Source organism: Cyprinus carpio, chromosome A6 (genome assembly GCF_018340385.1).
Source record: "Cyprinus carpio isolate SPL01 chromosome A6, ASM1834038v1, whole genome shotgun sequence".
Classification (NCBI taxonomy): Eukaryota; Metazoa; Chordata; class Actinopteri; order Cypriniformes; family Cyprinidae; genus Cyprinus; species Cyprinus carpio.
The window spans coordinates 24,041,428-24,055,151 of NC_056577.1; the positions used below are offsets into that span (position 1 = coordinate 24,041,428).

Genomic DNA, 13,724 nt, shown 5'->3' on the forward strand with positions numbered 1-13,724 from the left:
TGAACGTCGGGTTATGATTGGACCACATGTTTACAAGCGTGGAACACATTACAGCAAGCGAAGGCACTGCAAGGCAGCCAAAAGAATCAGGTCGAGAGATGTTGTAAGATTCTTGTATTCGCCGCGCCGCGTGTAATAGAGAGAATAGTTCAAGTCGTGTCGTGCCTGCTTCCTCAAATGCGTATGAGCACAACCCTATGAGAAAATGAGCAAAATTTACTTTAAGTAGTAACTTTTTAGTAACCTAATTTAAATATTTTTTATTAAATCAAGCATTGTATAAAAACATATTTTATTTCGACAGCTGTCCAAACGGGGGTATATTTTGTTATTTTAGTTATGTTAATAAGGTTAATATCACGGTATGCGGTATACATTATACCCCATTTATTCACATTGTATATTAACTTATATTTACATATGTGTACTATCAATTGTTAGATTTTACTTACAATAAAATAGTGACCAGAAGGAAAAGGCTTTTTGTCACAATGCTCAGAAGACACGAGGTGAACTTGTCATTTGAATGTGTGAGACCTTCAAGGATAAAGTTTAAATCTATGAATTAACTAATATATTTATTGTAGACCACAGCATATCGAACATTTTATTGTCCAGTCACACAAGAACTTGCAATGCATTTTCAACAGGTTTCTGAGCTTAAACTTTTCTTTAGCAGTACAATAATGTACAGTTGTGCATCTCGTGGCCCAGCTTACAATTGTTGGTTCCCAGAACGTTAGTATTTGGTTCCAAAAAAATAACCAAAAGGGAACCAAAAAAAAGGAATGTTAGGGGAACGTTCTGTGTTTGCTGGGGTGAGCTTTAAAACCCCAAAGATACTGTAAGCGATTAATCTGAAAACTTGACAATTCCCCAACTTTATTTTACCGTTTGCCAACCAAACAGGCTCTCACAAAGACAATGTGATGTCTAAAGACGCATTTCAGTGGTGTTTTTTTTTGTTGTTGTTTGTTTACTTAATTGCTTACAGAAGTTTTATCCACTCTATCCCTCTCAAAAAGGGCAAGTGTGCGGACACTAGAAATTATGAACTGAAAGTATGTCTTAAGTTATCAACAAACAAATCAATTGCAGTATCAACATTATTTACAATCAACTGAAGTATGACGATCATTCAAAACATTTACAACAAAGTGAGCCCTTGTCTGCTGGCAACATGGAAGCAGTGGCTAAATGCAGTAGTTTCCCTATGTTTGGCAACAGTTTTTGTCCCAAGTTCTAAACTAAGTTGCACATTGAATGAAAAACATGAATTAAGACAAAACTGAAGCAGTACACTGAATTATTTGCTTAGGGCAGGGCCAGGCTCAGGATTTGTTGAAGAAAGTAGCTGTAGATGTTTGCCACAGGTGTGAACCTGTGGCCAACAATATTAAAAACAAAACATATGAATTAAGTGCCAGAAGAAAACACTGGTAGGACACTGCTTCAATGTGCAATACAGTGACTCATTCATTCAATCAATCTGCATCAAGCTCCACCACCATACTGTACTGAATCCAGATTTTCTGACTTTTAAAAGCAACCAAGACAAACAAAAATCACTGTTTGTCCAAGGATGAGAACATGTTGGTTTAGACTGTCTTGCAAAAAAACTGTGACATGCATACTTGACTGATGTTTTGTCTGCAGGTGCCAGAGGGGAATGGTCTGTCACACACAGACTTAAAGCACAACACAAATGAAATGTGCATATTTGTATACTTGTAAAAAAAACAAAAAACAAACCCACGATTGAAATCAGGCAAGAATATAAACCATTCACAGATACTCATTCAGGAAAATAAGAATTCATGTCAGTGTACTGAACCCCTCACAGGGTTCACATGACTTAAACGGTCTAAGAGAGCAGTTTGGTTTTGATGCATGTGACGACCAGGCAGTTTATAGTTCAGAGAACGCTGGATGCCCTTCTTCAGGTTAACAGTGCTTGAGAGAAGAGAAAAAGGCTCAAAAGTCTGTTTCATCAGAATCACTGTTTCCTGTGGACTGGCCCTCTTCCTGTTTTTCTCCCCACACAAATTTGTAGTTATTCTCCAACTCTTGCTGTCTCTTCTGCTCTTTATATACTTCTTCTGTACCTCCCGTCTGCAAACAAAAAGAGTAAACACCAATTTATTTACCTGCTGAATGTAAGAAACAAAGCATGAAAAAGGCCTTTTCCTTAACCGACACTGAAATGTTTAAGGGGCATTTATATTAAAGGGGTCACATCATGCATATTTCTTTTTTTTTTTAATTAACTAAAACTCACAGTTATAACAATACTGCACCTATAATTCCCTCTCTTTCTCTTTCTATACAACTTTTGCTGCTTTGCCTTTAATATTTGCTTTTAAAGGCCTTCTGCTAATATTTACATGTGGACAAAGGGTTTTCTGTTTGGTCCCGTATAAAATTCTGAAAAAAGTATGCATTACATTGTTCACAAAACAATCCACAGTTTTGCGTGAAGGTGAAAACAATTCCCTGAATTTGCCACATCAACCAATAAAAAAAACTGCTGTTTGAAAGTGACTTCTGTGTGAGCTGAGCTTCATGCATTGCCACACTATTTACAATGAACCTGTTACCCTTGAAATTTTACCAAAATGTCACAAATGTGACCAAATGATAAATAGTATCTATGAAGCTTTCTCTTTGGTACCTCACTGTTACTAGGTGGGTTTCGGTTTACCGGAATACGAATAGGTCTCATTGATGGGATGTCATTGATCATTGATGAGCATGTCACACTTTTTATTGAGCAATGAACTCTTTTATCTCAATAGATGAAGACATTTTGATTCTATATTACCTCTTTAAAAACTTGCAGGTATGTGTTGCTTTTTATACATTGCAGGTGATCACTTGTATAGCTGTGTGTATAAAGTCATACCAGAAGGTTGATGAGAAGCTCTCTAAATGATTTTGTATCTTCCTCAGTGAGCCACTGGTCTCCTGCTTCCTCTGCTGTTTTACGGGTTAAAATCTTCACCTCAATCTTTCCTGAAAAACAGGCCCAAAAGTCCTTAGTCATCATCCACATGTTAACGTAAACAATTATAATGTTATAGTTTAACAATAGACAAAATTATTATTTTTCATTCCCATACACACAGCTGATAGAAGAAATAAGTAGAGACAGAAAAGATGCATGCAGAGATGGTAATGAAGGCTATGGAATGTAGGAAAGACACAGGAAGTGCTGTCATACGCCTACATTTTCACATTCTGTCAGCCTAAACATCATCTCTACTCCAAAACCAGAAAAACAGGAGCAACAGCCACCACCCTCTACTGACAAATGTGAGCGTACACGAAACCTATAATGTTTTCTTCTTTCAAAGCCATTCTTAAGACAGAAAAGGACATCCTCCTCCTTTCTCTGCAGCCATGCATAAGCCAGCATCAAGGGAAAAACAAAATTACTGGAATCTAAGAGGATTATGAAGTTTAGATGTGCCTTAGTGGAACAGAGTCAAAGAGAAGAAAAGTTGTGCTTATTTGAGGAAATAAGTTACTCCGAGCAAAGCCCAGCCCCAGTCAGGAGAATAATTTAAGATTTCAGGATGAAAGATAAAGTCTTTGCTCCACTCACAAAGACACACACACAGGGAAATAAGAATACTTTGGGTGTGTGTGTTAGTGTGTTCCGGCCTACCTTCGGCCTTGATGCCGGCTCTCTCTAGCTGCTCTTTGACCACTTCCTGAATCTGCTGCCACTGGGGGTCGCCCTCGCCCAGTTCCTTCACCTTCACACCCCCCTCACCATCATCATCATCGTTGCCCCCGGTAACAGCTCCTGTAGCCAAACCTCCGCCCACCTTATACCTAGTCACCCTGACTTTTACCTGCTCGCCACTGCTGCCCGCTTGGGCTTGGGTGATGAGAGACAGAGGAAGGGGGAGGTTACCACGGATAATTCCCCCTCCCTATTTTATGTAATATAGTCTCTCTCTAAAAACATCAATTGCGCAACAGAATGATACTGTGTAGTATTAGTGGTGACAATGATTTAGTACACAGATAAAGTATACAGTGGCCTACAAAGTATTTGGACCATAGTTTGCTGATTATAAGTTAATGCAAGCATTCAAAAGGTTGGGGTCAGTAATTTTTTTAACAAAAGGATGCATTAAATTTAAAAGTGACAGTAAAATATATATATATATTTTACAAATATTTCTATTTCAAATATATGCTGTTTTGAACTTTCTATTAATCAATAATCCTGAATTTTGTTTACAAAAATGTTAAGCAGCACAACTTTTTTTAACATTGAGAATAATAAGGAATGTTTCTTGAGAACCAAATCAGCATATTAGAATAATTTCTGAAGGATCAAGTGACTCTGAAGACTGGAGTAATGGCTTTTTCATCACAGGAATAAATTATATTTTAAAATATATAATAATAATAATAAAAAAAACAGAAAACATTTAAAATTATAATATCAAAATATTATTTAAAAAACATTTTTAAAATCTTACAAACCCTATATTTTTGAACAGTAATGTTATCACTAAAATTAAGATAAAAGCATTTGCATCCAGTAATTTGTCTTTGCGAGCAGTCAAAGGTTAAACACTTAAAATTAAGTAAAGTGAAAAGGACTAGCATCAATTTTTTTGCAGATTATTGCTTTGAGGCCACTGTATAATGCATATACATCCATATCCATTATAAACAAATTTACAGACATTATACTAATAAATATATATGTGTATGTGTGTGTGTGTGTGTGTGTGTGTATAGTTTAATATGCTCAAAAGCATTCTATGAATGCCTGGGGTGCCATCCATTCTACCATCAGTTCATTCATTCACCTGTTCACTCAGTATCCATTCTGTATATTTACCTGGTGTTTTGGGAACCAGGTTTGGGTTGCCAGCAGAAGGCCCTCCCTCTGTCTTATGCTGTGTGTGTGTGCTTTTATGCATTTCTGTATTTTTTTCTGTTTCTGGTTGACTCTCATGTCCAGTCTTGTCTTCAAGACGGTCCAGAAGTTTCCCCAGTGTGTTCTCTAAAGTTTGCGCAGCCTCAGAGTGATCAAACTCACCCTTAAGACCTTCATTCTCTAACTCCTGCTGAGCCTGGGAGATAAAAACATGATAGAGTGTATTCACTGCCAAAGCTTTTGGCTGATTGGTACAAAAACAGGCTATAACAGTAGAAACTCATACTTCCTCTATGATGTTGTCAAACTCTTTCTGCATCTCTTCTTTTATCTCTTCTATCTTGGAGGAGGGAACGGACAGATCTGCCATTTCATCCTCAAACTCCTGCAGCAATCTTTCATCATCATCCCCTTCCTCTACCTCCACCTCGCTCCCTGCTGCCATCTCCTCTCTTTTCTTCCCCTCCTCCTCCTGCTCCTCACTCTTCTGAGATGAGTGCTGGATCTCTTTTTCCAGCTCAGCTTTCCTGTTCTGAACATAGAGCACAGAAGTTAATGGTTGATCAATACATGTTTTAATGGGTGAGTTTAAAAATGGAAATGGAATGGAGTTTTAATGGAAAGTTAAAAAAATTTACACTTGACAAAGTGTCTTAGAAACACTTTATGGCAGTACATTTTGAAAAACTGCAAGACAATGGTCATGCAACGGTCATAGGTGATTTTGCAATTTTTGCCTAGTTATTTTCACAGTCACTGGCCAATATTCTCCAGAAGGCTAGATGTTGACTGATAAATCAGCCTCTGTATCCAGATTTAAAAATACTTACTTTTTGGTTGCTCTCTCTGAGATGTTGTACAAATTTCATGAGGTCTGCAGGGTCTGTGATGATTTTAAAATTAAATTTTTCCTCTGCAAATACTAAAGAGAAAAAGAAAGATGAAGGTGCACTGCTTTTATTTAAGGACAACTTGATTGATGCAATGCTTTTGTCACAAATGATTTAAACAAAGTTTAGTTATTCAAAACTTTGAATAATTGTCTTACTGTCATTTTCATGTAATTGGCCATCCTGAGGCTCCTGAGGGTTCTGTAAGAGAGTTGTAGATCACAGTAATGATCAGTGACTCCTCAACAGGTTCACTAAACAAGCGTTAAGGTAATAGAAAGAGTATATGGTTTATATTATAGACTGAAGATTTGCTTTAAACGATGCTGTACCTCTGAGTCAGGTGTGCTTGACTCTGTGCTTGCTGGTTTGGTAACTCCCTCCCAGAAGTCCTTGTCCTCTGGCTCTTCTCTCATTAAGCCCCCATCAGCTACTTCATCCTCTGTTAACACATAAAAATGCACACACAAACACTGTACTGTTTGAATGCTGTACAGAAGCTGCTAACAAAAAAAACAAACAAACAAAAAAAAATTGGTAATAGTCTAATTCAGTACAAAAAATTATGAAAGTGCATGGCATCAGTTTTCACCACATTTACACAGCACCACTCAATGTATTCATTTATAACTGCATGATTTAGGTGAGGGATTCAGAGAGATTAGTTGAAAGGGTGTTGTGAATAGTCCAAGTCAAATTAGCCTGACCAAACAAGTATAAACAAATCAAATCATTGCATGCTAACCTTTTGTTTCTGACTCTGAAAGCGGAGGCTCATCTGAATGGACAACAGGGTCCTCATCAGTTTTGACGTCCTGCAATCCCTTGTTCTTGTCATCCTTGGACAAAATTTCATCTAGGTTCTTGAGCTCCTCTGAGATCTGCTCCACTTTACGTTTAGTGTCAGCTGAATACAAAGAAAGAGAGAATGATTGCTACAAAGAGAGTTGTCAATGAGCTTAAAATAATGCATCAATTAGAGTTAGATTAAATGTAGGTTGATTGCATCTCTGGAGAGCTCATCTAACAGGACTTGACTTGCACAGTGGGGACATTTTCCATGAATAGAAGAAGGAGTCAAAAGAAAAAAAAATCATGCCTCAGAATCAGTCTCCTCCTGAAGTCTGATTAAGCTTCTGAAGGTCTGCTTGAACTTGAATGCGTATCATGTAAGCAAGCCTTAGCCAATTGGCACGATATTCCTCTACAGCACTATAAAATGGTGAAACCAGCAACTGTTATAATAAGGTTACAGTATTCTGAGCTTTACCTGCTCGTGTAATTAACAAATTATAGGATACAGGTCATCTCTTCTAGGTGACTAAGGTGTAAAGAAGCAAGAAGCACAATACAGTCAAAATGTTGTAAAAATTATCAATAAATATTTTTAATGAAATAATCTATATCTAATATATATATATATATCTAATATATATATATATATATATATATATATATATATATATATATATATATATATATATATATATATATATATATATATATATATATATATATATATATATATATATATATACACACACACACACTAGGGCTGCACGATATTGGGAAAAAATGACATTGCGATATTTTATTTTTCTGCGATATATATTGCAATATGAAATCTAATCTAATTTTTTCTTACAAACAAAAATGGGGTGAGCACACTTACATTCTCATTTTAAATGGTTTAAACATCAGAGTATTATTTATTTTAGTTTGAGTTATTTGTTTGTTTGTTTATTTTGGATGTGGTTTGAATTGTTAACATTAACTAACAACTTACCACGAGCAATACTTTTGTTACTATATTTATTAATCTTTGTTTATCTTAGTTTATAAAAACACAGCTGTTCATTGGTTGGTAATGTTACTTCACAGTGCATTAACTATGTTAACAAATACTGTACAACTTTTGATTTCAACAATGAAGGCTGTAGCCTAAATAATGAAATTAACAATGTTGTAGAAGTGCAGTTTAGTAATAGTAAATGTTAAATAATGTAGTTAAATAGTTTAATAAATAGAACATTATTGTAAAGTGTTACAGATTTTTTTAATACACAAATTCAGACGTCTCGTGAGTTCAGTGTTGGACAGGTCAGTTGTTTAAACCATTCATTAAACTGAATCGGTTCAAAGGAATCATTAGTTCGCGAATCAGACGTGCACGGCACGCGTTGTGTAATTATCTTGGCAGTTTAGGATATCGCACAAGATTTGACAACACAGAAAACATTTCATCACTGGATAGTTTTTTTATTTTATTTTTTTGTTCGACACCATCGTGTCAATTGATTTTGATTAATATGCGAGAGCAAGACAGCGTGCAGCCGGGGCTCTCTGTCTCTCTCTCTCTCTGCTCGTTCTTATATGCACCCTGTTAAACTGACAGGACTTAAAAACACATGCAAATGATATACTTTCACTCTATGATGGTTAAGCTGTGCAATTAATCCGAGAATCACATTCGTCAAGGGCCGGGGAGCAGCTGCCCCGTACGGTTAATGAATAACGGATCAACTACGACAGCCTACATCGCACATCCTGCGATGTGACTATCGTGGATTCGTACATTGCGATATCGATGCTTAAACGACACATCGTGCAGCCCTAATACACACACACACAAATATAAATATATATATATATGGAAAAAGTCAATTCAAATGAACTAGAGAGTTTCAATTGAATCACACAAATGAATCTTAACTAAGGATGTAACGATTCACTCAACTCATGATTCAATTCATTTCATGATATTGATTTCACGGTTCGATTTGATTCACAATTTTTTATTTATTTATTTTTTCACAAAATGATACTGAAAACAAATTATAAATTAAATGTGTCTTTTTATTATTGCTTGGACAAAATGCTGCACATTTATTTGTGAAATTGAAATATAACACTATAATAATATACTAATATAGCAATTGCATATTATTGCTCTTGTTGGTTTTGATTGCTTCCATTGTCCTCATTTGTAAGTCGCTTTGGATAAAAGTGTCTACTAAATGACAAAATTTAAATATAAAAGTAAATAACAAAACCAAATTGTAATTTTAAAACAATCCCCGAATCAAATAAATGTCTTCATATAAACAAAATAAGGCTTTGTCTGGCACTGCATTTTCATCATGATCCAAACAAAGATGCTGCATACATGCAACATGAGCAGTTTTTAATCTAAATTAGATTGTATAATTTCTAAATTTGAAGCAAAAACAGAATGGTTTGAATTCAGTTTTGTGAAACTATACATAAAAAAATATCTGCATGAAACAAACAGCAAATGAGCTGAATGAGACGCAGATTCACTCTCTGCCAGCAGGTGGCGTTTACAGCGTTTCCTTGGTTTCCGCTGTAAACAAATCAGCGCTGCACTTATGAACTTTAATATGCATTATACAGAGGCGAGATGAAAAGAAAAATACCATCTAAACTTTTCTAAAGACCATAAGTTCCCCTCAGACATACATTCATATAAACTCCTACCCTTAATTGAATCGCGATTCCGATTTTAATCGTTACATATTTGGCTCACGGTTAATCGTTACATCCTTTATCTTAACACAATTTTTCCAGTTATTTTTTTTAAGTCTTAATGTAGCATTATTGCATAACACAACAACGAAGGATTGTGAAACCAGTCAAAAGGCATGCTCTTGATAGCTACATAAAAGCAAATTAAACTTATTGTGACATTTACAATGTTGCTTAAGTTTGTATCACCAATAAAGTCACTGGAAACTTATTAGATGTATTTGCTATATCGCTCAATATGTCTATCGTTAAATTAAATGACAAGGCCCTGATGGAGGGAAAAAACAGAACCTCTTGTACTTACAGACTTGAGCCTTGACATAGTCCATATACTGCTGGGCACTGAGAGCAGGTTGGCACACAATGCCTTGTGGTTTGGCAGTGGAAAGTGGGCGCAGGAGGGGATGCTGGCATGTGCGAGAGGTGTGTACTGTTAAGACGTAGCGGCAGGACTGAGGTTCATCTACCCTTGCGATATAGTCACTAGAGCCCTCTTCGCACACAAACTGTTGAAAAAAACAAAAAAACAAAAAGAAAAACACATTAATTTAGATTCTCATTACCACTAACTCAAGAGCAATAACTCATTCCCAAAAATATATATTTTCAGAGTCATAAATTACATTTTCACAGTTATCAGTGATGGCTTTGACCTACACTATATGAGCACTCAATCTAGCACATTTATATGGGTTTTTAACATTCAATTTCAATGTGTATATTTTAATAAAAAAAAAAAAAAAATTATGTAAACTGATATCACTTTACTTTTTATATTATTACAATTGCATCAAATTACAAAAAAACTAGTTATCGCTGCTATGAGGTTGTTTCTAATACAGCATCTATGGGGGTGAAGGTAAATTTGACATTGTTTTCTCTTCTGAATGCTGTTCTCTCTATTTTTTTCCTCTTTTTGAAAGTTGTGAAAACACTATCATGAAGTTGTTCTTTTGTTATTTGATAGGGAATGGGAACACAAATAGATATATTTGATGTAGTCTCCCATTCACCACTATAAAAGTTTACCCAACTATGACGACTTCCTGCTGAGAAACCTGTAAATGTGAAAAAGGTCCATAAATGTTGGAAAATGATTGCAGTGGTTTGCTCTTATTCATGCACACAATGTAAAATACGTTATTGTAAACTGCTGTTCAAAAGTTTGGGGTTGGTAAGATTTTTAAAATGTTTTTGTAATTATTTTTTTTTTATTTTAGAGTTTTATTTATTTGTTTTAGTTATTAAGAATATTATTGTGAAATATTATTAGTTTTTAATACAACTCTTTTAATATCTTAAGATATTTTAAAATGTTATTTATTCCTGAGATGGCAAAGCTGAATATGATTAAGCACTCAAGAAACATTTCTAGGTATTATGTTGAAAACAGTTGTGTTGTTTAATATTTTCGTGGAAACTGTGATCCATTCTGATTCTTTGATTTTTTTTTTTCATAACAATGTAAAAGTACTTACTATTACTTTTGATAATTTAATGTATTTTTTATGAATAAACCTATTAATTTCTTTTTTTTTTTTAATCATACCGACCTTTTCAACAGCAGTGAATACTGTGGCATTACATTTTGTCTTAATTAGTCCCCACATATATTTGGTTATCTACTGTGCTTTCAGATCGACTTTAATTTTACATTTACTTTTTAACACTGGTGAACATTTGTGAGTGTGTGCAATCTTACTCTGACTTCTGTCTCTCTGGGATTCCCGTTCAAGTCACATTTAGATCCATTGACATATGACTGACTATGATACCTCTTCAGCTTATGCTGCTTAGATGCCTAAAAAATATAAAATGCATCTTTTATAGACACACACACACACATATACACATACATATACATATATATATATATATACTGCCATTCAAAAGTTTGGAATCAGTAAGACTTGTAATGTTTTTTAAAGAATTCTCTTACGCTCATCATGGCCGCATTTATTTGATCAAAAATAGAGAAAAAAAAAAACAGAAATCTTGGTAAATGTTATTACAATATAAAATAATGGTTTCTATTTTAATATCCTTTAAACTATTATTTATTTCTGTGATGCAAAGCTGAATTTCCATCAGCCATTTCACCAGTATAAAGTGTCACATGATCCTTAAGAAATTATTCTAATATGCTGATTTATTATTAGAATTATCAATGCTGGCAACAGTTATGCTGCCAAATATTTATTTGGAAACTGCAATACTTTTTCAGGATACTTTGATGAATAAAAAGTTTAAAAGAACAGCATTTATTCTAAAAATATAAATATTTTCTCACAATATAAATCTTTGCTATCACTTCTTAACAATTTAACATGTCCTTGCTGAATAAAAGTTTTAATTTCTTTCAAAAAAAGAAATAATAAAAATGTACTGACCCCAAACTTTTAAACGGTAGTGTATATTGTTAGAAAAGATTTCTATTTTAAATAAATGCTCTTCTTTTTAACTTTTTATTCATCAAAGAATACTGGAAAAAAAAAAAAGTATCACAGTTTCCAAAAGAAAATATTAAGCAGCACAACAGTTTCAAGAACTGATAATAAATCAGCATATAAGAATGATTTCTGAAGGATCATGTGACACTGAAGACTGGAGTAATGATGCTAAAAATTCAGCTTTGCATCACAGGAATAAATTAGATTTTAATGTATATTAAAATAGAAAGATGTTTTTCATGTATTTTTGCTTAAATAAATGCAGCCTTGATAAGCATAAGAAACTGACCAGTAGTGTATATGTAAATGTGTATATATATATATAATATATATATATATATATATATATATATAATATATATATATATATATATATATATATATATATATATATATATATATAAATGGAAAATAGCTGATAATATCAGAATGATTAAGTATAATATCAAATGATTAAGTAAATAAATACATACAATTTAAATACATACATACAAAAATACACACATAAAAATTAAGCACATTAACTATTGTTCTTACCTTGGCAGTTTCATTGGTCCAGTCAAACTCTGAATCATAATATCCCAAAAAGAGCACATCTCCCTTGATCTCAGAATCTTTAATTACAGACATAGAATATATTCAAGAAAAAAAAAAGAAGAACAAAAAAAAGAGAAAAAGTCTTGAATAGTGCAAATACACATTATAGACTATACATTATCTAGACTATACATTATCCTGCAAAACTTAAAATCTAAAATGCCATTTTTCTCTATTAAAATATCAAGGCTATACCAGGCTTTACACCAATATACTAGAACTCCATTAGACATAGCAAAACATAATTTAGACATCATTTTTAATAATGACACATGACATTAATGATTTAACACACCTTCTAAGTGGTATTGCCTGATGTGCTGGCCATAGCAGAACTCATAAGTCCACCAGTCTTTGGTCTAAAAACAGAACAAAATAAACACGTTGTATGTCAAATTGCAATAATTTTATAATCCGCACAATCATGGCAACTCTAAATGTAATTTTGCCAGTGCAAGTGGTTGTGTTTATTCAGTATTTGTGTATATTCCAGTGTGTGTAAGTCACTGTGACATAGAACTAGAAGTGATGTCAACCTTAACCAGGCATGGTGCAGTTTGCATGGGCTTGAGGAGATCAGGGACTCCCGGCCCACTGTAGCCTTGAACATCTGGTTCTGACACCGGGTCCTGATGGAAACGCACTGCCTGAGCTGGCAAACGACACTCATACAGCTGCTTGTATTTGTTAGAGACCAACATCACATCTTCCATCTAAAACAGGAGCAGAAAGAAGGTGACAGAAACAGAGAAAATGAATTGAAAATGAACCAGGGAAAGGTGGCGATACAGTTTACACCACTATGCTGATTTTTACCGAACTTCATATCTTTATAAACATGCAAAATCTATAGCGTACAGTAACGTTACCTGTGAATAATTTTTTTTGACACATAAGTTATCTACTTCCTCACTCGTTACTTCACGAGCTATTTCTGCATTCGACAAGTAGACACTTAGTATGAAACGATGTCACCAAGGCAAGCTGTTTTAATGTCTGATAGTTCGAGCTGTGCATAAAGCTAACAGCTGACTGTAGCAAATAAACATGCCTAGCTAACTGCAACCCTGGCCAAAACAACCTTACCTGTCCCATAATAACAGGATCGGGCAGAATCTGTATCCCATATTTCATTTCATTTAATTCTTCTAAATTCAAAAAAGCAAGGACGGACAGGAGACATGTTAAGAAAAAAACATATAATCCTCTTAACCACTTAATCAATGAGGAAGCCATAGTTCTCTCATATCGCAAACTAGCATTGTCAAATGATTTGCTATTTAGTGCAGTTAATGTGCGCCAAAGAACGAGGATTGGACAACGTTGTTCAAAGCCGAC

At 34.3% G+C, this 13,724-nt stretch overlaps 1 protein-coding gene across 2 annotated transcripts; it reads right to left on the reverse strand.

Moving 5' to 3' along the window:
- Nucleotides 1-559: 559 nt before the first annotated feature.
- Nucleotides 560-13,659, reverse strand: LOC109062770 (protein OS-9-like). Of its 2 annotated transcripts, XM_042758554.1 has the most exons (15): nucleotides 13,473-13,659; nucleotides 12,923-13,099; nucleotides 12,682-12,745; nucleotides 12,327-12,403; nucleotides 11,042-11,140; nucleotides 9,644-9,845; nucleotides 6,539-6,700; nucleotides 6,126-6,235; nucleotides 5,952-5,994; nucleotides 5,734-5,825; nucleotides 5,190-5,435; nucleotides 4,865-5,099; nucleotides 3,668-3,883; nucleotides 2,903-3,012; nucleotides 560-2,112 (listed from the first exon to the last, which is right to left on the reverse strand). In XM_042758554.1, exons 1-15 carry the CDS (start codon nucleotides 13,620-13,622, stop codon nucleotides 1,975-1,977), a joined length of 2,121 nt encoding a protein of 706 aa, XP_042614488.1. In that variant the 5' UTR covers nucleotides 13,623-13,659; the 3' UTR covers nucleotides 560-1,974. The 2 variants fall into 2 exon arrangements, with proteins under 2 accessions (XP_042614488.1, XP_042614489.1); XM_042758555.1 differs by lacking the exon at nucleotides 3,668-3,883.
- Between the last annotated feature and the right edge of the window lie 65 nt (nucleotides 13,660-13,724).